Raw genomic sequence first — 24,878 nt, forward strand, 5'->3', positions numbered from 1 at the left:
TACGTTGTGGTTGGTGGTTATAATTTGTCCATGAACACTGCCTCCAATCAAACTTATTCATTCCATTACAAAATTTATATGGTGGTTTGGTAAATTTTTATAGAAGAGAAAAAGTAAAAATTAGACCAGCCTATACAAAGGAATGGGCTAGGGGGCCTAATGGTAGAGTGATGAGATATTGTTCGACGGGCTAAGTATATTTAATTTAACATAATCCCAACGGGCTAATTATATGGCAAATGTAATGAGATATAGTTTGATGGTATTATGAAACAATTGAATTACAATAAATAAGGTGAGACTGCTGCTTTATTTTGTTTGGTTTGGTCTTGGTGCACCTGGTTCTGCCTGGGTTTGACTTGGGTTTGACCTTGGTTCGGCCTGGATGAATCAGCCTGCCTGGGGATGGACCCTGTCCAAACACACAGATGAACCGTTCAAGCTGAACCAATACCCAGGCCCTGGACCTGCAAATCCTGCAGTGGGGATGGACCCTGACCAAACACACAGACGAACCGTTCGAACTGAACCAATACCCAGGACCTGGACCTGCAAACCCTCAAGCATAGGTTTATATAGCTCAGTACAAAGCTGTATGTAGCCAAATCTACATTGCTAGGTTATGCCCTTTTTTATGACTATATGATAGATCAGATCCATTTACAACTGTAAATATTTGATGATGCCTTTCCAGAGAAACTGTGAAATATGAATTAACCTATAGATGCAAGTCATTCTGTAGAACTACCAAACCAACACCTAAATATTTCATCAAATCCAAAATTAAAAAATGGTTGCGAAACTGGATGTCATTTGTGTCAAAATAGTGAGGTGTCCATAATTTTTTGAGGACCTAAAGCACAAACTTCTGATAGTTTATTATAGCTCAACATAATTGGGAACTACTCTTTGATGTAATTTTAAGCGTTCAAATATGCAACAAATTTCTTCTATTATTGTTTCATAAGTTTATAGGGAAAATAGCAATTGAGAAATTATTGCAGACGTGTTTTGTAGGAAACACATAAAATTTATAAATTTTGACTTAGTTATTTCTCTCTACAACAGATTGGAATTCGAGTTGTCATCTTCTAAGACAAGGATCGGACAAGCATGTGTCATTCTCTATCCCTATGGTGGACCAAAGACTCTCATGCCCTCTTCTTATAAAAAATAATAAATTGAAAGGTTCCGTAAAACACCCAAAGCAGATACTTAACAATGGCTCAAGCCAGGATCTTAAAGATTGCTTTACAGAATTTCCAACAGAATTACCATTAATGGATTCAATTTCGAATTGTTCATATCGGCCTCTTCCATCTGTACATTGTAATGGGGTTAGCAACGTGGCCAGTAATTTGGGTGGAAACATGTCTGCGTCAACTCCTTTTTGTGATAGAAGAGACAGGCAATTTGAACATTTTGAAGGTTTTTCTCTGCTGGAAAGTGCTAATTCATGGCCAGAGTCCAGGTACATGGATGCTTTGGATGGCTGTATTTACAATGATGTTTTACTATATTCAAGATCAAAAGGCTCCTCTGATATGATCCACAAAAGCCATTTCTCATCCCACTTACAAATTGAGGCCATCAATCAAGCGTTAGAGGTGAGACTTATTTTTATAGAGTTCACATTTAATGTTTTATGATTTATCTTCTCTGCTTTGTTTTGCTTCAATTCTTTAATGAAATCTGCAGTGCTGTCTTTGATTTTCTGTGTGTTCAGTAAACTATTTTAGTATATTTATTACTAATGATATTTTTCACATACATGCATGTGTAGAAAGGAGAAGCTTTTCAGGCTGTTTTTCGTGTTAATATGCACAATCGCCTTGAGGTATTGTATTTTCATTTCTTTCACAAAACATTGCTATTCTATAACAGAACTTTTTTTTTGATCGGTAACCAGGTAATTTTTATTAATAAGAAATGGAATACATTGGTTATGTTGTAATTTCTTCAAATAACCACTAGAAGCTCGCTTCATAAAAAAGGCAAAGTGTAACAACTGGTTTTTCCACTAACTAAATTTATCAGTTATCTATCAGATTTAACTTCCTATTCTCAAGACATGGAAATCAAGAAAAACTGCTTGAAAATCTGAGAGTTAATTCTAACAAGTTTAACAATGTCAATTTAATTAATATAATTAACTGAAAATAAATCTAAATTAATGAAAATAAACATCTAACTAGATTTTTCAGATAATATTTTTCCTTTAAGTAAAATAAACTTACAATTTTGAAATGAAAATTACTATACTTTCAGATGAGAAGAAACTTACTTTTTAGTTGAAAATCTATCTGATTGGTTGTTCAAGCTCTGACTTTGGTGAGAGGAGAAGCATTATGATAGGCTTAATCTCCCAACCGCGTACCTTTTTACTTATCCCCACAAGTTCTAAGTTAATAGAACGGCCCTCCCTACTCCGAGGTCGGGCACGAGACGTTCATTGATCCAGCCATTGGAGTATTCAGGTGGGTTGAGGTCCCAATAGCTATTCAGAAGAATAACTGAAGCATTAGGACAACAACACGATCAATTTGCTGTGGCAAGTATGCCTTTTAATCACCCTGGCCAAGGATTTCATGATGTGGGTTTTTAACCCGATCTCCACCACTCAAGCTTGACAACTAACTTCGAAAGTGGATTTTGCATGAGCTAAAGTTATTAGATTATTTGAAATTGCTTAGTTACCGATTCTTTTTATACTTGTTTTCTTAAACAGGTTCATCTACACCTCCTCACCATTAACAGGCCATCAGGCCGGTGCATCTTTGGTGCCTGAACCATTCACAAGATTCTAGCTTTGCAGCCTATAGGTTTCTTCTATATTTGGAATTTGACTTATCTCAGATTTGGGATCATTAATCTATAAATCAGAAGAATACTTTTTAGGAAAAATCTACAGAGTTTTTAATGTATATATGGTGATGGAATAATCTTACTTTCAAGAGATTCTACATTATGGCAGTTAGTTAATCTTGATAAGTTTATATTAAACCAGTACATCATTCAAAGTCAGCTATTTCTTATGAATTAGACATAAGTACAGATACAAGTGTATATACATTTCAACTCGTTTTGTTAATGATTGGAGAACATATTGATTATCTGCTGACTCAGCTTAATAAAATAAGGAAAATGTAAAGATGTTTCCTTACGTGATTCAATGCTTACAGAATTGTGGACATGATTATTTGCTTCCAAACGACTAGTATTTCAAGGATAAGTCTGAGGAAATACGACTCTACTTACAAGTTCACAAAATGGAAAGAAAATAAGCAATTTTTTTGAAAGGAAACAGTATCTCCTTACGTGACTTTCTGCCCTGCGGATAAGTTATTAATACTTGCTAACGCCTCTTGCTGCTTCCACGGGAACAATGACTTGCGAGTCAAAGATGTATAGCTCAGGAAACAAGGCGGATAAACTTCCTCTGATGTATGAACTCGGGTTGTAGAATCATAAGAGTTCTGAGACTATGGCAGAGCAAGGAACAGACGAAAATCTTTTGGTGTGTGTTCGAAAACGACAAGGCAAACATATTAAAAGATATTGAAATGGCTTTTCAGCTTCTGCCATTACAAGACTCATGCGTGTTGAATTCCATCGATTGGAAAAATGAAACGTTGGAAGAAAGGTGAAAAAGTTTTATTAATATTATTTAATGTTATACTATTGTCTTGGTTAGATTATAATTAAGTATTTACAGGGTGACATTATTGTATTATAAATCTTAATATAATAGTGCCACTTTGCAAATATTTATTTGTGATTTTAATCAAGAAAGTGATATAATATTAAATGATATTATTATTTAATAAATAGAGGTAAGAATTTTATTTTATTTTAATAATTGTATTGTTTTTAAAAATATTTTAGCTCATGCAATTTTCCACTTAGAAATTTATTGTCAAGCCCTAACAATCTTGCCATGGCGACTTTTTAGATCAAACCTGATATTCCTGATAACTAGGTCATATGATTATCCCATTTTCGGATGACCTCGTTTCGTAATGCTTCCCCTCCTTCGATCTTTATCCTGTAACCATTTTCAACAATATTCTTGCCTAAATATCAATTCAAGATTCATAGTTTGTTAAGCAAAATCATCAAATGATCATTAGGAAATCTCATTACATAACGGTTAAAATTAGCTAATTCTATTTCACATGAACACAACGTATAGATTTAACTGACTAGTTTCATTTAATAATCAAATCAATGCAACAACTATAACTAACTAATTCAATTTCACATGAACATGATCAAACTGATACAACGGCCAAAATTAATTGATTCAATTTCACATGAACATGAAAACTAAATAACGTCTGGAACTAACATGATATATCAACGGCTATAAACAACTTAAAATTTTAGGGCAAAAATTTGGGATGTAGCATACCCACCCCCTTAGGTTTTTCATCGTCCACGATGAAATAATATCAGAAAATTAAAATAAAGGAATGAAATATTCAGTTTCCAGTTTCTGTAAATAGGTAGGGGTATTTTTGAAAAATATCATGATAATCTTCCCATGTAGCATTATCTTCTGAATACTGGTCCCACTGGACCTTGCACTATGTTACCTCTCAATTCCGTAAGCGCAGCTTATGTACCTCGAGTATTCTGAGCGGTTTTGCCTCTACCACCCCTGGCTCTCGTACCTGCAACAATTTCCAATCAATCATGTGCTCATGATGACTAACAAACTTTTTAAGGTAAGACACATGGAAAACGTTATGCATCCTGGCAAAGGCAGGAGGTAAAGCAATCCTGTAGGCCACTGGGTTAACAACCTCCAGAACTTCAAAAGGTCCTACGTATCTGGGGGCCAACTTAGCATTCCTCCCAAACTTAATTGTACTCTTCTGAGGCTTGACTCTCAATAACACTTTGTCTCCTATTGAAAATTCTTTGGGTAACCTTTTTGCATCAACATAACTTTTTTGCCTATTGTTTGCTACTTTCAATTTTTGGCGGATCTAAAATACTTATTCTTCCATCTCTTGTAGCATTTTTGGCCTAACAATGACCTTTTCCTCTAATCGATTCTAGCTTATTGGGGTTCTGCATTTACGACCATACAAGGCTTCAAAGGGAGCTATTTTGATCGAAGATTGGTATGATTTATTATATGCAAATTCAACCAAAGGTAAGTATGTTTCCCATTGATACTGTTGATCCATGCAATAAACCCTTAGAAGGTCCTCTAGTACTTGATTCACTCATTCTGTCTGATCATTTGTCTCAGGATGATAAGCTGAACTTATATTCAATTTAGTACCCATGGCTGAAAATAGTGTTTGCCAAAATCTAGAAGTTATCCTTGTGTCTCGATCTGAAATGGTTTTCTCTGGAACCCCATGTAATCTAAATATTTCTTTTATGAATTTATGGGCTATCTTAGGTGCTCCATTGGATAAATTCCCTGGAATAAAATGTGCAACCTTGGTTAATCTATCAACCACGACCAAAATAGTGTTATGTCGATTCTTAGTCATAGGCAATCCCTGTAAAAAATCCATAGATATTACTTGCCATTTCCATTTAGGTACCTCATTTGGGTGCAACAATCCTGTTGGGTGTCTATGTTTCGCCTTTACTCTTCGACATTCTAAACAACTTGCTACAAATTCAATTATGTCTCTTTTCATTCTCTTCCAAAAGTATAAAGGTTTTATGTCAGATAACATTTTTGTTACCCTTGGATGTCCTGAATATGGAGCTGAATGATACTCTCCTAAAATCAATCTTTGCAACTCAGGTTGAATTGCTATGTAAATTTTGTGGTGATATCTTAACAGTCCATCATCTTCTAAATTAAAATCTGAATATTTGGGGTCTTGCAAATCTCTAATAAGGGCCATGCTGACTTCTTCATAAAATTCATCACGCTCTAAATGTTGTAAGATTTGATCCCTCAATTGAAATTTTATTATAGTTATTGCTGAAATATGTCTTCTTCAGCTTAAAGCATCAGCCACCTTATTCTCTTTCCCTTTAATGTAGCTTATGTCAAACTCATAATCTGCCAGAAATTCTAACCATCTCCGCTCCCTTGCATTCAAATTTTGTTGAGTAAAAATATATTTTAAGCTTTGATGATTGGATCGGAGCTCAAAGGGTTTTCCAAATAGGTAATGTGTCCACATTTGTAAAGCATGTACTATGGCTGCTAATTCCAAGTCATGAAATGCATAATTTTGCTCGTAATTTTTCAACTTCCTAGATTCATAGGCAATGACTTGTTCTTCTTTCATTAACACGCCCCCTAATCCTTCACCTAAAGCATCAGTGATTACTACAAATGGTTTTTGTGGATCAAGTACCCTTAAAATAGGTGCAGTATTCAATTTTTCTTTCAGAAACTCAAAAGTTGATTGACATTTTTCTGTCCAAACAAATTTCTTCCCCTTTCTCTGAAGTGATGTGATTGGATAGGCTATTTTTGAGAAGTTCCTGACAAATTTCCTGTAAAATCCAGCTAACCCCATGAAACTCTTGACTTAAGATACATTTCTAAGTATGGGCCAGTCCTTAATTGCTTTAATCTTAGATGGATCTACTGCTATGCCTTGCGCTGAAATTATATGCCCTAAATACTGTATTTCTTTCTGGTAAAAAGGCACACTTCGATAATTTTCCATATAACTTATGTTCTCTAAGTCTTTGTTATACTATCTCTAAATGTCTTTGATGTTTTTTTTCATTTTTAGAGTATATTAGAATATCATCTATAAATACTAACACAAATTTGTCCAAACAATTGTGAAATATATTGTTCATTAGGTTCATGAAGGCTACTGGGGCATTAGTTAACCCAAATGGTAACACTGTGAACTCATAATGTCCATAAATAGTTCTGAAAGCGGTTTTGTGTATATCTTCTTCCTTAATTCGCAGTTGGTGATAACCTGATCTTAAGTCAATTTTTGAAAACACAGTTGCACCCTTCATTTGATCAAAGAGATCATCTATCCTAGGTAATGGGTATCGATTTTTGATAGTGACTTTATTAAGCATTCTGTAGTCTATGCACAGTCTCATGGTTCCATCCTTCTTTCTTACAAATAACACAGGGGCTCCCCATGGTGAGACGTTAGTGTTGATGCGAGTTTTGTGTCACTACATAACATATTAGTAATTGGATGCTTGATACAGAATATCAAATGCACAATTCCTCTCTTGAAAAGTTATCTCTCATGGGACATGAGTATAACTCCAATGTTCCTTACACCGTTGGATACTCGCTCAGTTTTATCAATGTGATTTGCTGGTAATCACATAGGCGGCCTTACGTTTTCTTGTTTGAGAAAAATTTGGATCTTGGTGAGAAAATGGAGATGGTGGTTCGGTGTGAATGCTAGATGATGTTGATGGTGCGATGATGGCAATGTAGGGTGAATGGCGATGGAAGGTGAGAATGCCGATGTTTTGGTTTACTTCTCTAACTAACCTCTTCTAAGCATGAAATTTGGCTGCTCAACTACTCCTACTCCTAAGAATGGAAGGTTAGCAGATGGACGGGGATCGAATCTAATGAAGGCTAACCAGCGGCCCTACCTCCATAGATGCAACGCTTCAAAGGAAAGTAAACTAGATCACCACACAAAGCCTCCCAACCAGCCGCTAGGATGCTAGTGGCCTAGTGTTGACCCCTATCAAACATCTACCAAAGCTACCATGCAACAATCCATTTTATTTTACTCTTACTCTAACAACTTGAAATGAAATTGCTTCAACTTGAAAAGAAAATTTAACTATGTGGAAGTAGAAAACATGCAATAACACCCAATGTTCTTAGTCAACATGCAATGAAAAAGAGAGCACTTTGGTATTATTTTCGCAACAATTTCTCCAACCCCCCCCCCCCTTTTACAAATGAGAGCCAATGGCCTTATATAGAGGTCCAAAATACAATGGACGGTAGAGATCAAAACAAGATCGACGATCCAGATTGGATCCCAAAACTCTAATTAGGGTTGCCACCCCATCGGCCAATGAGAAGATGCCACCTCATCAATGGACCAATGAAAAAAGTGCAAAAGTGGCAACCAATGAGAAGGCACCAAAATGGTGGCCAATCAGAAACAAACACTTGTCCTATTCTAGAAGAAAGAGAAAGTTGCCACTTGGGCTTACATAAGATGATCTTCTAATATAATTCTTCCTTTTTCTTTTGTTCTTTTAGCTAAGGCAATGAACTTAGCTAGCCTTTCGTTAACTTCTTCCATAGGAGGACAAGGTGTGTGCTTCGCTCGGAGTTCTGCTGACTTTGCTACGCTGTTTGCTGCTTGTAGTATCCTTTCGTGATCCTTCTCATATTCCTTTGCAAACCCAATAAAAGCATTGAGTGAGGAAAGGGTGTTCAGATGTTTCCTTTTGACGGCAGCCTTTCCTAACTCATCCAATCTCGATCCAAATCCTGTCTCACTGACATCCTCCTCTCTAATACCCTCAAAATCAAGCGCCACCCCAACGTCGCTCATCATGGTCGAAATGGAAGTGTCGACGCTTGGGCCGTGTTGTGCAATCTCATCATGAATTTCTTCAAGTGTTCTGAATCTGGTAGTCAATGCGACATACCAAGATTCAACTATGCTCAATCCTCTCTCATCAACCAACCGGGCTCTTTCCAAATATGCCTCCGGTAGCCTAATGAACGCCTGCAGCCTAGGAATAACCAAATCCTTGATGGGAAGAAAATTCTTCCATTCCTCTTCAAATAATCTGAATTTGTTTCTAATAGTCACCAATGACTGGAATGTTGAGATGAAGGAGGGCAAGAAATTTCGCCCATCTTGGATTGTATCATAGATCCAACCCCTTACTTCATGTAACTGAGCTGATACCTCTTCTGAATTGCTCCCGCTGTCTTGAGGAAGGGCTGCCTGATGCAGCTGTTGGATTGGCTGGCAATCTCTCCAATATTTGTTTTCGGCCTCCAACTTTACTATCCTTTCGTTTGCCTTCCTCAATCTTTCTCTGATTGATGCTATGCCTTCCTGAACCTCCTCACATTCCATGTCATCTGTATTTCTTCCCAAATTATGTTCTACTATTTCGTACTCCTGGGCTGCAATCTCATCCACTGCCTTATTGACTGTTGGTATAGCAATCTGAACCCTTCGGTGACCATCACTGTCGCTTCTGATTACCCTTGCCACCGTATTTGCCATCTGTTTTTGGTTCTCGCTATCATCCTTTTCTATTAGTCCTTGGATATCATCAACTGCGTGAGCCATTACCACCTCGCCTCTCGGCATAAGCATTTGCCTTAACCATAGTGGTGCAGTGCATCTCCCCAAATCCGGATTCGGTTCGACCAACAAAGCATCACCAACGGCCTTAGACGCCTGACTTATCTCTTCAATATCAATCGGCACATCTTCTTCTCTACTAGTTTCTGCCATATTTCCTTGCTGGTTCTCCGAGAGAGGGGAGTACTCCGTACTTTCACTGTAGCCACTTGATTCCGAATCAGAGCTCACCTCCACTGTGGCCCCTTTATCACTCGAATTGACCTCTTGGCTTCTAGCCTTAGTTATACTCTCCCTTGACGGCGCTGCCCGCTGTCTCTTGGCTGGAGGTTCCGAACGTTCTTGGCTTTTCTCTACCTCCAAAGCCCTCTTCTTGCTATTTCTAACTGCCTCCGATTGCCGGCCACTTCTTTTACCCTTCTGTCCGATTGATTCTACTAGACCTTCCTTCGGTTTCATCATCTCATAAGTAAGGAGAACCTTTTGTCTTTGTAGCTTTCTCAACTTGGCATTATACCACGACTCGGTATGCAAATCTATTGTCCTTGTGACTGCCTCCAAGGAAGGATCCTGATGATCGTCCCAATCCACTGGATTCAACTCTGTTCCAACTACTGTCTCATAGTCTTCTCTCAACACACTACGATCATCCTCCAATTGATCGGGAATATCAAGGCCTCTCCATCTGATATCTCTCATCATGTTCACCGACAATCTCGAGAAAGCTAGCTTTCTCACGTGAAAATCATCCTTTGCATTGGCCCAAAAGTCCTCTATAGTGGGAACATGCTTAAATTCGCTTCCATGAGATGCCTTGATAAGACCAACAGGGTCGAATCCTTGCCTTGCTCTGTACCATCCTAGATGATACCACTCCAATTCCTTTTCCGCAGCCTCAAAGGCGGCCCGATTTGGGCAACTATCATTGCCAATTATAATTGAGAAGGAAACGCCTATTTTCCCCTCATTCCTCATTACTCTATCATAGTGCTCAAGCTGCCTAGCCAATTCCATCAAAACTACCTTGTCGGGCGGGTATCTTGGAAGCCTCTTGGGACAAACTGTACTTCCTGCCACTCTAATGTATGTGAATTGCGGGAATTGGATGAACCAACTCCCAAACTTCTTAATCCTTGCTTCTGCTTCCGATGAAAGTCTCTTAGCAGGCGCCCCTTGTAATACCCTTACTGTCTTCATGGCGAATGCATCGCAAAACATCTTGTAATCCTTGTTATTGTGCAAATGAAGCTGCGGATAGCATTCATGCACCAAATATTGCCCCGGCCCATTACCAATCTCTCCTAAGGCCCTAAGTCCCAGACTCTCATACAATCTAGCAATTAAGTAAAACAGATAGGATCCCATGTAGAATTGCCTTTGGTTTTGAACTGTTCTAAGTTGCAACTCTAAATTTTCACTTATGATCCTAGCCCAATCAAATTTTCCTTTTCCCTTTTCAATTTCATCAATGAAGAAGTACATCCAGTTTTCGAATTGCATAGCTTGAGCTAGGCCCATGATCCGGCTGAGAAGAACAATGAGATCGCCATATTCCGGCTTGAAATCTGCCACTGTAAGCCTCGTTGATTTGTTAACTCCTTTCCTTCCTTCGTGTATCCAATTCCGCTTTAGATGTGAGAAGTAGGCCTCTTGGTTACCTTGAAATGATTTGGCCGCCTGATCCACCATTACAACTGTCATGCCCTTGCTCTGGGGAATATTAAATGTCTCTTCAATTGCTTGTTCGCCAATGTTGGCCAACACTCTCTTCCCTTCGCCAAAAATGATGGATTTACTGTCTAGATCAAATCTGGATGCACACTCCATAATCAATTCCGGACAAGGCAAAGTAGGAGGAAAAGCTGCTGCATGTACAATTCCGCTCTTGTATATCCTCTTTGCCAAGGGGGATTGTCCTTCCTTTAGTCTGTCCCTCATCCGTATCATGTCCACTGTAGCGATATTAGTATCGGTTATTTTCTTCATTTTCGAGAAGAAGGAAGTTTTGGGCGTCATATCCTCTTTGTCTTTCTTAGCGTTTGCCCGCTTGGGATTCTTACTTGCACTATCATCCTCCATGCTCGTCGCCCTATTACGGGATGGTAGAGTGGTGGACCAAAAGGCAAGAAGAACCAAGTAGTGCAATTCTTAGAAAAGAGCGAAAGAATGGATGTCAGCTTAAGCACTCCTTGCAACTCTAGATGATGACTTTCACCTTAACTAATAATCTTACAGCAACTTTTCGGAACCCGGGATATGACATCAAAGAATTACAAATCCCTTTGCAAATTAGAAGACAAAGCCTCTAAGCTTATCCAACACTTGCCTTCTATGCAAAAATCAAACTTTCATATGTATCTCTTCTCCCAACAAAATTGCCCAAATCTGATATAAAAAATTGCAGCCCCTCTAGAAAATCAGAATTTTGTCTTCCACAAAATTCGGCCCCCACAAAATTCGGCTAAGCATGAAAAAAAATCTGCCCTTCCACAAAATTCGCCCAAGCAAAGAAGGAGCAAAATCTGTAAAATCTGCCACCTAGGGCACAAATCGCAGCCCACAAAGTGGAGCAAAAATCCCCAAAAACGCAAAAAATCTGGCCCTTAGACAAATCGCCCAACAATGGCAATGGAGAAATTGCCCAAAAATCGCCAAAAAACTGCCTTCCACCAATTTCGGCCAAGTCTGGAAATCTGCCCTTGCTTCAAATTCGCCCAAGCATGAGGAGCAAATGAATTGATGAAAATGAAATGGGAGGGGACTCCCTTTATAGCAGCTTTCACCTTCCTCCCAGGCTGGCCGACTTGGTCCTATAGAGGAAAAAAAAACCAAAATTAAAGCTAAGTTAGTGGCCCACTTTAAATACTTTGCCAAAATTTTAATTTTCTAAAATGAAAACTGCACTTTTAATTTACTAATTAACCACAAATTGCAAAACGAAATTGAATGGTGCCTTGGGGATGCTAAAAATTTCTATTTAATGATGGTTTGCTAATTAATACATCCTTGAAGTTGAATTTTGGCTAACCAAAAGCCATTTCTTAATATTAATTTACCAATTTCATTAAATACCAAAAGCTTTCAAGGCAAATTTAATCTATTAAAGCCAATTTTTGCAATTTTCCTCTAAATCGATTTTGCTAAATAATTAAAATTTTATGACAAAAAAATAAAATTGCCTCTAGAGTAAAAATCGATTTTGCAATTTAACTTCATCTTACAAAATTAAATTCTATTTCACCAAAAAAAATAAGATTTTCCAAGAACCTAAGTCTAACGAAAAATTTCCTTATTTGAAAATCATTCAAATTTACAATTAAATCCAAAATTTCAAAAGAAATCGTCTAAGTACAAAATTCACAATCTTATCCTGCCAAGTTGAAATCAATTTTGAACTTATTTGGCCTAAGGATAGAACTGATAGCTCTGGAAAATCAAGTTGAAACCGGGTGAAAAATACATCTAACCTTCTCCACTGGCCCTAAAGGCGATTAAAAAGGGGGTCCCCAAGATTTTGGGGCGATGTGTGAAAACCTCACAACAGTTAGGTCGAATCATCTTCTTATCTGACATGTCCTGCAATTGAATCTGCAATTCCATTAACTCTGTGGTGGTCATCCTATAAGGGGCTTTGGATATAGGTTCTGCTCCCGGTATTAAGTCTATGGTAAAATCAAATTTCCGAGAAGGGGGTAAACCAGGAAGTTCCTTAGGAAATACATCTTGATAGTTCTTCAAGTAAGGATATTTTTCTTCGAATGATCCTTTTAATTTATGCTTGATTTCCCCATCTTCGTAAATATAATCATCCCCATAAGTGGTTTCTCTTGTATCCTCAACCTTTATTGCGAATATTTCACAGCCTTTCCTTCCGTGTTTCTTAAGTTGCATTGCTGAAATCTGTTGGACTCTAATTTCATGTTTGATTCCTGATATACTTGTGGGTCTATCTTTGTCATTCACACAATTGACGATTTTGGCAAGGCAATCTACTTTAGCCTTATGTTGACTAAGCCAGTTTATTCCAATGATAATATCATGGGACCCCAATGGAGCTACATTTAAATTCAATTCTGTAGAGAAGTTTGGGAAATCAACCTGGGCTTCAAACAGGCATTGCCCTACCTTGGCCCTTGATTGATTTGCATATTCAACCATCCATGGGTTTGCTATAAAATCAGTTCTTTTTGGAAATCTACTTAACAGTCTAGGTGATATAAAGCATTCAGTTGCTCCGGTATCGATGAGTATAGTTATAGGGTTTCCATAAGTCTTATCCGGTGTCTCGATGGGACCTAACTGTTGCTGCGCCTGTTTGTTATCCAAGGTTGCGTGTATTCTTTGCTGAAATACTTGCTGTTGTTGTGGCAGAGGTGTGCGTTGTGATTGATTGAGATTAGGACACTGTCTTCTATAGTGGTTCCCTTTGCAAATATAACAACCCCCGGTGGTCCTCTTCCTTCATTATTTTTGTCACTTTTGACCACATGAAAATTTCCTTGAATGTTTTTGTTTCCGCTGCTTTTGTTTTCAGATATATTATTCTTAAAATCCCTAAATTGTTTTCTTGGTGGTCTAGATTCAGTACCCTCGTAATTCCAATTGGTCTTTCTCTTACTGTCTCGAATAGAATCATCCTTTTTAATCTTATGCTCTTGTCGAACAACTTTTTCCAAGGCTTCTTCCATGGTTCGTGGTGCAAGGACATCTACGGCTCCCCCTATCTTGTTATTCAATCCTATAATAAACTTTCTTACTTTTAGGTTGATGTCTTGTTGATAGGGTGGTACGTATTTAAGTAGCTTGGTAAATTTCTTCCAGTACCTATGAACTGACAAATCCCCTTGTTTCAAATTCTGAAATTCCATGAGTTTTTGATTAAAGAAAGTTTGAGGCAGCCATTGTGTTCTAAATATGTCTACAAATTTTTCCCATGTAATGTCAGTGGATTTAATATTCAGCTTCACCTTGGTGTTTCCCCACCAAGCTGCTGCTTCTCTAGTGAATTGATATATACCCCAAACTGCCTTTGAGGTTTCTGAAAAGTTTCGGATCTCGAAGTATTGTTCCATCTCTGTCAGCCATGCCTCGGCGTCTTCTCCTGACTCAGTACCGGAGAACTTAGGGGGATTAATTTTTTTAATATCTGTTGCTAAGTCAGCCACAATTTCCTTTTTCGTTTGCTTATCATCTTGTATTGGGGAGGAAGTTTTATCATGACTTGAGACTTCTGTCTCGGCGTTGGGTATGTCTTGCATTTCCTCACGATGTTGCCCCATTTGGGCTGCCATCTCACTCATTCTTTTCTCCATAGTTTCCAGTTTTAGTTGTGTTTCTTGTAGAATTTGAAGTAGTAATTCATTAGAAGATTGATGATTCTCATGCACTATCTCTCGATTTTCTGCATTCTCATTGTTACTCATGTATTTTAGGTTTTCACCTGTTGGTTTACACAATTAAAATTTATAGTTTTAGTTTTTCATTGCTCAAAGAAAATTTTTCATTTCTAAAATTTCCCATTATTTGCCAATAGCAAGATTTACAACTAAGCAAATTTTGATTCACAAAAGTTATATCCATTGCTCAGTGTTCAACAAAGCAATCTTTTATTACAAGGATAGATTCATTGCTCGACAAAGCAAAATTTTCGTTTCCATTGCTCAACAAAGCAAAATTTTCATTTCCATTGCTCATCAAAGCAAATTTTTTTCTTTATTTACAAAATTCCCCTATTGAGGTAGTTTTACATCCATAGAATATATATATATATATATATATATATATATATATATATATATATATATATATATATATATATATATATATATATATATATATATATATATATATATATATATATATATGTTTTATTTTATTTTTGCTTTTCAGCTTCTGGTTCTGCCTGGTACATGTCTCGTACTATCCACGATCTATGAAAATGGAGGAAGGAATTGTTCTGCTGAGCGTTCCACTCTAAAATTAGTGTATTCTTGTATGCTGCCTTCTTGGCAGTGGTCCAACAAATTCTTTCCTTCTTCATACGTTGAATGACTTGACTCAGTGTTTCATCATCTTGAGGCTCGGAACAGCATGAATAATTGTACTTAGTCATGTTCTTGATGAGGTAAGGAAAAATAGGATGACGTGTTATCTTGCGAGGTTTTCTTCGTATTAGCATCCTGTATTATATATTTTTCAGTTTTTAGTAAATTTTAGGAAGGTGATGTGCCCTAGGTTCAGTGTTGAACCCAACGCTCTGATACCATATGTAACAACTGGTTTTTCCACTAACTAAATTCATCAGATATCTATCAGATTTAACTTCCTATTCTCAAGACATGAAAAATCAAGAAAAACTGTTTGAAAATCTGAGAGTTAATTCTAACAAGTTTAACAATGTCAATTTAATTAATATAATTAACTGAAAATAAATCTAAATTAATGAAAATAAACATCTAACTAGATTTTTCAGATAATATTTTTCCTTTAAGTGAAATAAACTTACAATTTTGAAATGAAAATTACTATACTTTTAGATGAGAAGAAACTTACTTTTTAGTTGAAAATCTTTCTGATTGGTTGTTCATGCTTTGACTTTGGTGAGAGGAGAAGCATTAGCATAGGCTTAACCTCCCAGCCGTGGACCTTTTTAGTTATCCTCACAAGTTCTAAGTTAATAGAAAGGCCCTCCCTACGGTCGGGCACGGGATGTTCATTGATTCAGCCATTAGAGTATTCAGGTGGGTTGAGGTCCCAACAACTATTCAGAAGAATAACTGAAGCATCAGGACAACAACACGATCAATTTACTATGACAAGTATGCCTTTTAATCACCCTGGCCAAGGATTTCATGATGTGGGTTTTTAACCCAATCTCCACCACTCAAGCTTAACAACTAACTTTGAAAGTGGATTTTGCATGAGCTAAAGTTATTAGATTATTTGAAATTGCTTAGTTACCGATTCTTTTTATACTTGTTTTCTTAAATAGGTTCATCTACACCTTACCATTAACAGGTCATCAGGCCGGTGCATCTTTGGTGCCTGAACCATTAATTTCAACATGCATGTACTCATAAGATTCTAGCTTTGCAGCCTATAGGTTTCTTCTATATTTGGAATTTGACTTATCTCAGATTTGGGATCATTAATCTATAAATCAGAAGAATACTTTTTAGGAAAAATCTACAGAGTTTTTAATGTATATATGGTGATGGAATAATCTTACTTTCAAGAGATTCTACATTATGGCAATTAGTTAATCCTGATAAGTTTATATTAAACTAGTACATCATTCAAAGTCAGCTATTTCTTATGAATTAGACATAAGTACAGATACAAGTGTATATACATTTCAACTCGTTTTGTTAATGATTGGAGAACATATTGATTATCTGCCGACTCAGCTTACTAAAATAAGGAAAATGTAAAAATGTTTTCTTACGTGATTCAATGCTCATAGAATCGTGAACATGATTACTTGCTTCCAAACGACTAGTATTTCAAGGATAAGTCTAAGGAAATACGACTCTACTTACAAGTTCACAAAATGGAAAGAAAATAAGCAATTTTTTTGAAAGGAAACAATATCTCCTTACGTGACTTTCAGCCTTGCGGATAAGTTATTAATATTGGCTAATGCCTCTTGTTGCTTCCACGGGAACAATGACTTGCGAGTTAGAGATTTATGGCTCAGGAAACAAGGTGGATAAACTTCCTCTGATGTATGAACTCGGGTTGCAAAATCATAAGAGTTTTGAGACTATGGCAGAGCAAGGAACAGACGGAAATCTTTTGGTGTGTGTCTGAAAACGACAAGGCAAACATATTAAAAGATATTGAAATGGCTTTTCAGCTTTTGCCGTTACAAGACTCATGCGTTTTGAATTCCATCGATTGGAAAAATGAAACGTTGGAACAAAGGTGAAAAAGTTTTATTAATATTATTTAATGTTATACTATTGTCTTGGTTAGATTATAATTAAGTATTTATAAGGTGGCATTATTGTATTATAAATGTGATTTTAATCAAGAGAGTGATATAATATTAAATGATATTATTATTTAATAAATAGAGGTAAGAATTTTATTTTATTTTAGTAATTGTATTGTTTTTTTAAAAATTTTTAGCTCATGCAATTTTCCACTTAGAAATTTATTGTCAAGCCCTAACAATCTTGCCATGGCGACTTTTTAGATCAAACTTGATATTCCTGATAACTAGGTCATATGATTATCCCATTTTCGGACCTTGTTTCGTAATGCTTCCCCTCCTTCTCCGGTCTTTATCTTGTAACCATTTTCAACAATATTCTTGCCAAAATATCAATTCAAGATTCATAATTTGTTAAGCAAAATCATCAAATGATCGTTAGGAAATCTCATTACATAACGGTTAAAATTAACTAATTCCATTTCACATGAACACAACGTATAGATTTAATTGACTAGTTTCATTTAATAATCAAATCGATGCAATGGCTATAATTACCTGAACATGATCAAACTGATACAACGGCTAAAATTAACTGATTCAATTTCACATGAACATGAAAACTAAATAACGTCTGGAACTAACATGATATATCAACGGCTATAAACAACTTAAAATTTTAGGGCAAAAATTTGGGATGTAACACAAAGGCATAACATAAAAGAATCTAAATTCTTTTTTTCCCCAGGGGCATAGATCCCTAATCCCACCTCTTCTACCCATTTTTTTTCCACATTTGACACCTTGTGCGCTAAGTTACCAATTCAAATTCAAGTTCAAGGAACTGGTTCGCTGGTACGACAAAATCTTGAAATGGGATGTGTGGGGGTTTGTTAGTACAAAAATAGGTTATATATATATATATGCAGCCTAGAAAAATGAATTAAGATTACAATGCTAACATTGTATCATAGAAACAACAAAAACACAATAAACTGGTAATCTTACCATCATATCCATTATCAACACCAAACTATTAAAATAATATTGAGTTCAAGTATCATTGTATAGACTTTCAACAATTAGAAGTTTATGCTAAGTTTCAATCATCTAATGGATTATCTAAAATTTCCTTTTCTTCTTCATCAAAGGCATTAGTTGGTTTACAAACATTGTCAATGTTATTGGGATGAATTGCACTAATAATATTATTGTTTTCCAAGTTGTACAACACTTATTACTTTTTCATTGTACAAAGAGCTCGTGTGTTTGTAATTAACATCCTACTTGTAAAATGTTATAAAAGTAGCTTGCAACTTCCTTCACCTATCGAAGATGTTATTTAACGTTTCAAATATGATTCATTACTATATAGAGCTTCCAAATATTCGAACAGGGGTCATTGTCAACAATTGGATATAAAAATTCCACTGGAAGAAATCTTGAGGGCTAGTTTAATTTGATGTATTGTACATGGTTTGCACTCGATCTACCTAGGTCTGCCTTGGTTTGACCTAGGTTCGACTTGGAGGAACCAACCTACTTGGGTTTTGTTGGTTAACAGTTTGTCCTCCTATTAGATTTTATAAACTGACTCTTTGATACCCAATGTTTTGGAGAGACAAAAGGATGTTTACCAACAAATGGGTCAATGTATGTATTCTATCATTGCCTTTTGAATTATTAGGTACAACTCCCTATGATTTGCAATGATATGCAATGAATATGTTTTTTTATGAGATTAGAAGTTTTGACATTATAAGCTCTTAACCTAAGAGCAGTTAAGGATAACCAAATTGCTTATAAGCACAAACAATTCAGACAAGATGGATTTGAATAACCTATCACATCCAATGGAATGACTGTAGTAGGTTATCTTGAGATTTCTAACTCTTCTATTCTAAAAGTAGATTAACCATCTAAATTCAGAAAAGGAATGAAGAGATATGCACATGAGGGTAAATGGAATTGCTTTCACTATCAGCCTTGAATGAAATGGAATCCAACCAATAACTAATAGATTCATACACATTTATCTTTCATTTTCCAATGAAACTATCTAATATGTTATGAAATCAGCAAGAATAGAAGCAGAACCATACATGAAAAGAGTAAATGGAATCACCTATATTGTAAACATCAAAGTGAAATGGAATCCACCTGATTATCACAGGATCACATATAATTGTCCTTCAACTCTTAATGTAGAACTAATCTATGCATGGGCAACAAAACATGACAAGCAAATAGGGTAAATGGAATTACAAACCAATTCACCATCAAGTTTGCCGACCTTTGTATTGTCAAATCAGGTTACATTTATGGTTTGCTGTTATCCTTCAGTCTAATAGAGCAACAGTCACAAAATAGAAAAGGAAATAAAATATGAAATTATTCAGTGATATAAACACGTGGTATCTTCTCAATCAATAGTTCTAAATCCATGGTGTTCTTGAAAACACGCGATGACTATTCAACTTCATGCAATCTCATAAAATCTTGTAGAAAATCGTTAATTCTTCATATTTTGCTATTTTGCGCCAAACCTATGTATTTCATATTCCAATGGTTATGGTTTTTTTGAACTCTAGCTATCGATCTTAAAATAAATGAACGCGATTAAAACATTATAGCCTTCCTTTATAACTTCTTCCGCAGGTCCCTCCCTGTACACGTGTCTTTCTGTCGTTATGTCTCTACAATTATTTTCCTTGCAACTTTTTATAGCGACATAACAATGAGTGTTGTTCTCCCTTTTGATCCTACGACGACAATAAAAGATATTAAGTCTCTGTTTTCTTTACGATGTGGGTCCACTTTCCAACTAGGTATACCGTGGCGAACAGTTGGCACTACTTTATTACTTGGAGGATTTGACATTAACCTAGTTTTTCTTCGTGAAATGTGATGGCCCATAGGACACATGTTTTTCCGTCGTTATGTCGCTACGATTATAACATGTTCATCTTTCCATAATGATATAGCGACGACCGTAGATGTTCTTTTGATCTGACGGTGAACGAGATGCATCATCAATACTCATATTTCCATCATTAAAACATCATCCGTTGATCTGGCCTTTATCGATGATGTGGATTTGGTTTTCTAAACCATTTGACTTGTCAACTGACCAATGGCAAGCATTCTTTCGTTCATTTGACTTTTCTCTACCACGTAGCTTATTATGATCGCATTTGAACTGTTCATGTACTGAATTGACGACGCATATTTGCTTAACTTCATATTTTGACTTTAGGAGGGTTTTGAATGTTTTCTTCTACATGAATTGCTTCTTCTGCTCATCGATCTTAATCATCTGTAATGTCTTCTATGGAAACCACAGCATAACATCGAATCTTTGTCTTCATCATGGTTAGGAACAAATCAATAGAAGATCCAAACCTTCTTCTCATCGGGATGATGCATATCAAGCCCTCCAAACCCTAATCACCTAGCTTTGGATTGATGCATTGCTCACATGATTTCCTGCATTAGGTTAGCTCAAAGGAATGATGAGAAGAAAGGCCATCCTATAGGTAGTCTAGACTAAAACTCAAGACATTGACGCTTGACTTGACTCAAAACCCTAGAGCAAAAGATATGAACAGGGTTGAATCCAAGTGGAGCCCAAAAGGGAACTAGGACCAGGATCAAGAATTGGTTTGAAATTCGCCTGGTTTGAAGGGCCAAGGGGAGAATTGGGTAACTAAGCTTGTGCAACCTATTATTGCACCACCTCAAACCTACTAGGATTTCCACTTCCAAACCCCCACTTGTAAGTGGGATCTTTTGTCATACAATGACTATGATTACATTGAGGGGCTCTGGGAGTGGAGAACAAAATTGAGAACTTAGACAACTAATTCTATCACTGTTATAATAATCATTGATCAATGATAAAGTATAATGCTACCAGTATCCAAATTCGAATTTGAGTGTTCGAAATTTGGAACCTCTTCCAAAGTTTTAACTTGAACAGGGAAGAGGAAGATGTAATATGCAATTTATGAGTAATATTGAACCATGATGATGTTCAAAGGATCATAAATTCATCATAGTTGTCAGATAAGTATTAGTTTAGGATTCCACATGGGAATGCAACTTTGTACTCATTTATGGATTCATTGCATACATCTTGTCATTGAATTTTCCAAAAAATGTTCAAATCAAATTTAAGCAATTTTTTAAGCTGTGAAGTTTTTGTCAGGCCACTTTTGGGCTTGCAGAGTTTTTTGGAGCCTGAGTTTTGAACTGTGATAACCTTTTCTTATTGTATTGAGAAGGCTTCATTGCCATCCAAACCCAAATCTTCTATTGCTTGGATTTGGTTTCTAGGTAGTGCTTTCCACTTCATAAACCTGGAAACAGTGCTAAAAAAGCCAGTGGAACAATTATCTCTTATATTAATGTATATGTAATTGTGTTAGATTTTACAATCAGAATTTTGAACACAAATTATAATGGGAAAGATCTTGCTTATTTGCACCAAGGAATGGTTTTTTATGCCTCATAAATTAAACAACATATATTCATTTTTCAAGTATAAACTTGAGTAAGAATTACCATAAAGAAAGATTATTTTTAACCCCATTAATGACATAGGACTGTCCCAGAGGAAATCCAAGCTGACGCAACAGATCCAGTCTCTAATTTGAATGCTTTCTATTGCTCTAAAATGGATTCAGAAATGTATTCTGGAGGATTTGCTGGAGTTGTTTCTTGATTCATTTGTGTGGTAGTTTTTGCATTAACATTTCTGGTCATGCTCAGTGATCCATTATCAGGATGAATGACTGCTATTCATCAATGATTTATCATGCTCTATATATTCATCCTAATCATGGATCATCGAGCATGATTTAAAATGTTTATGCAAAAATAACCACACAATCAAATCCAGTAACAGCTCTAACAAATCTATTGGATTGTGGAAACATTATGTCTTCAATATCTTGGAGGATTTCAAGTTTGAATAAAAAAAGGTATCCTCAATACAAAATCATAGTTGCCAATTCGGGTTTGGGTTTAGATATGGGTTTGAAGAATCAGTTTTGCAGTACAACAAAATTTTGAAATGGGATTTGGGTTTGTTAGTACAAAAATATGTAAAAATTATATACATAGTCCCCCAATAGATTAAAATTAAAATTATATTATTAAATAATATAGAGAAGGTTTTATTTATTAAAATTAAATATGCAATGTTTAATTTAAAATTTATATATATGTATATACACACACACACACACATTTATTTAAATGAAAAGATATTAAATTGGTAAATTTAAAACAATATTAAAAGCATTATAATTGTGCTTTTATCATCATCTGAAATCCTTATTTCTCTTATAAATTATTATAGATAAATTTAAAACAATTGTAATAGGCTTAATATCATATGATATTATGACCTTTTACCAATATGGTGATAAATAAATCCATTATAACATTCATATAATATTATGACATTTATGAATATGGCAGTGAATAAAGTCCAACGACCGAGGTGATTAATCCTCAATGGCAATTAATGACGATAACTCCTTGGGAGGGATTGCCCATTTTGCAATAAGTGAGGTGATTGCCCAGTGCAGGAGAAGGAACATTTTTCACAGGTGTACATACACAAAATTTTTCATAGGCATTGGGTGAGATGTAGAAGGTGTAGTAAAGCTGTGGGTGGCTGATTAGCATGTGGCCATGATAGTAGGGGGTAGCCATCTGTATGGATGAAGAATTGGATACCCAAATCCTAATTCTCTCCCTGCAAGGCCAATCATCAGAAAAGTGGTATACTATGAATCAAACCAACAGGGTACCCAGACTTGGTTGACCCAACCCTGGTCTGATAATAAACTGCTGAACCGGTAAAATCCGGTAACATAGCTTGAGTATATTAATTTTTAAGATATCATTGTACAAACTCCAACGTTTTCGTGCCAGCCTCTTCCTTCTTATTATGTTGACTAATTAACAATGAAGGAAGAAATGAAATATCAGGTATCCTAAGAGTCAAATACATAGAAGTTTCTAATGATTTGCACTCCTATGATGCCTATATTCCAAGATATTGTTCAGAGGCTTTAGATGCTATTGTAAAGATATCTTCCTTAACCCTGGTAATTCTAGATTAAAGCACTTCCACGGATGATCCTCAAAAGGGTTTCCTACTCTCATAATTTACACAAGAGATGCTTAGTTCACGAGTCAATGTATTTTGATTCAGGCAATCAAAACTTTAGTTAAATATGGGTTAGCAGAATGCTCTGTGTTATGCAAGAAGATTCTAATAATATTACATAAGGCAATAACAATGGGATCCAATAGGCTTCAGAAGTCTATAATGCAAAGTGGCTATTTAGATGTAAACAGTAATACATTATTTCAATATTTTTTACATGAAATTAATTATAGATCTTTCATTATAATAATTAGTAATCACAAGCTGGTAGTTGAGTATATAGGTGCTTCTCTCCCACTGTTTCATATTTTGCATGGGTGCTTATTTTCCTCAACCTATCAAAGGTTTCAGTTAATTGTCCTGATGCATTTTGAGGAAGAGTACCATACCATTTACACAGTTTAAGGAGTTTTAATGGGGGCACACATCTGCCTAGTTCTTTTGTGCTTTAACTGCTTGTTTACCATTTGCTGGTGGCTTCTTCTCACTATTGGCAAAGCAAAACCAATGCGAACTTGTCAAATCTTCATGAAATGTTGTGGACAGGTCATATCTTTCTAGGTCAAGTCTAATGCTTGTATATCAGGTTTCTTTGTCTCAAATTTACATGCTTAAAGTTAAGCACTACTTCCGTACCTGTAGGTGTGTAGTGCAGATCTAATATTACCTATTGCAGCATCCAGTTCTCATCTGTGGGGTGTGTAGTGATATTTTCATTTCCAGTATAGTACTATTGGATGAGTTTCATTTCTTTTACTGCATTGGAATTTTGGCTGCCTAAAAAATGTGAGAAATTTTGTGTATCTGTTGTACAGCAATATGCATGGCTCTTTTTTACAAGTAGAGTAGAGGGTTATCTCCTCTTTGCTGAACAACAATCCTGTTGAATACAGACATGTCCATCAAGTTGTTGAACCTGTAACTTTAGATGCAGAATACTTCATTGTTTAATGCCTTTGTTTTAATTTCTCCGCATCCAATAAATTGTCATTAATTCAATTTACTCTGACTTTTTGGTGCCATTTAATACTCATAGAATGCTAAGTTGTTGGTGGTTATGATTTAGGTTGGTTTCCTGAAATATTTGTTTTGAGGTTTCACAATTGGGTTCAAATCATTTTTTGATATTTATGTATAATAGTTTAGCAGTTTCATCTTACACTTTGTCCGTTTGCAGGGCTATTGCACTTTAAAAGGTGTGTCAACTGATGTTCTCATTAGTGGACTAGGTGCACAAAATAGAGCTGTAAGTTCTCGTCAGTTTTTCAATAATGGCATTACATTCTTTTTCTGGCATTTTGCTTGTAATTCTTGGTTGATAAATTGACAGAACATGCAACAGTACCTGTACTTTTAGTTGCTCTTTTTAAATTCCTTTACTTCTATTTTCCTATGTTGCCGTACACTTTCCGAAGCACAGAGCAGCTGTTAGATAAATGCAACTATTCATCAGACATCTCTTTTATAATGACTATAATACCTCAAATAATAGCAG

General features: G+C 35.9%; 1 protein-coding gene across 1 annotated transcript in view; it reads left to right on the forward strand.

The window, feature by feature from the left end:
- Positions 1 to 24,878, forward strand: part of LOC149573307 (Ribonuclease II/R family protein) — a 52,838-nt gene that overhangs the window by 18,720 nt on the left and 9,240 nt on the right. The window contains exons 2-4 of the mRNA XM_089814519.1: positions 1,069 to 1,607; positions 1,784 to 1,837; positions 24,561 to 24,629. Coding sequence (XP_089670645.1) covers positions 1,134 to 1,607; positions 1,784 to 1,837; positions 24,561 to 24,629 — 597 coding nt within the window. The 5' untranslated portion in view covers positions 1,069 to 1,133. The remainder of the gene's footprint in view (positions 1 to 1,068; positions 1,608 to 1,783; positions 1,838 to 24,560; positions 24,630 to 24,878) is intronic.

Source organism: Cupressus sempervirens, chromosome 2, assembly GCF_028749045.1.
Source record: "Cupressus sempervirens isolate cs-2001-9-10 chromosome 2, ASM2874904v1, whole genome shotgun sequence".
Classification (NCBI taxonomy): Eukaryota; Viridiplantae; Streptophyta; class Pinopsida; order Cupressales; family Cupressaceae; genus Cupressus; species Cupressus sempervirens.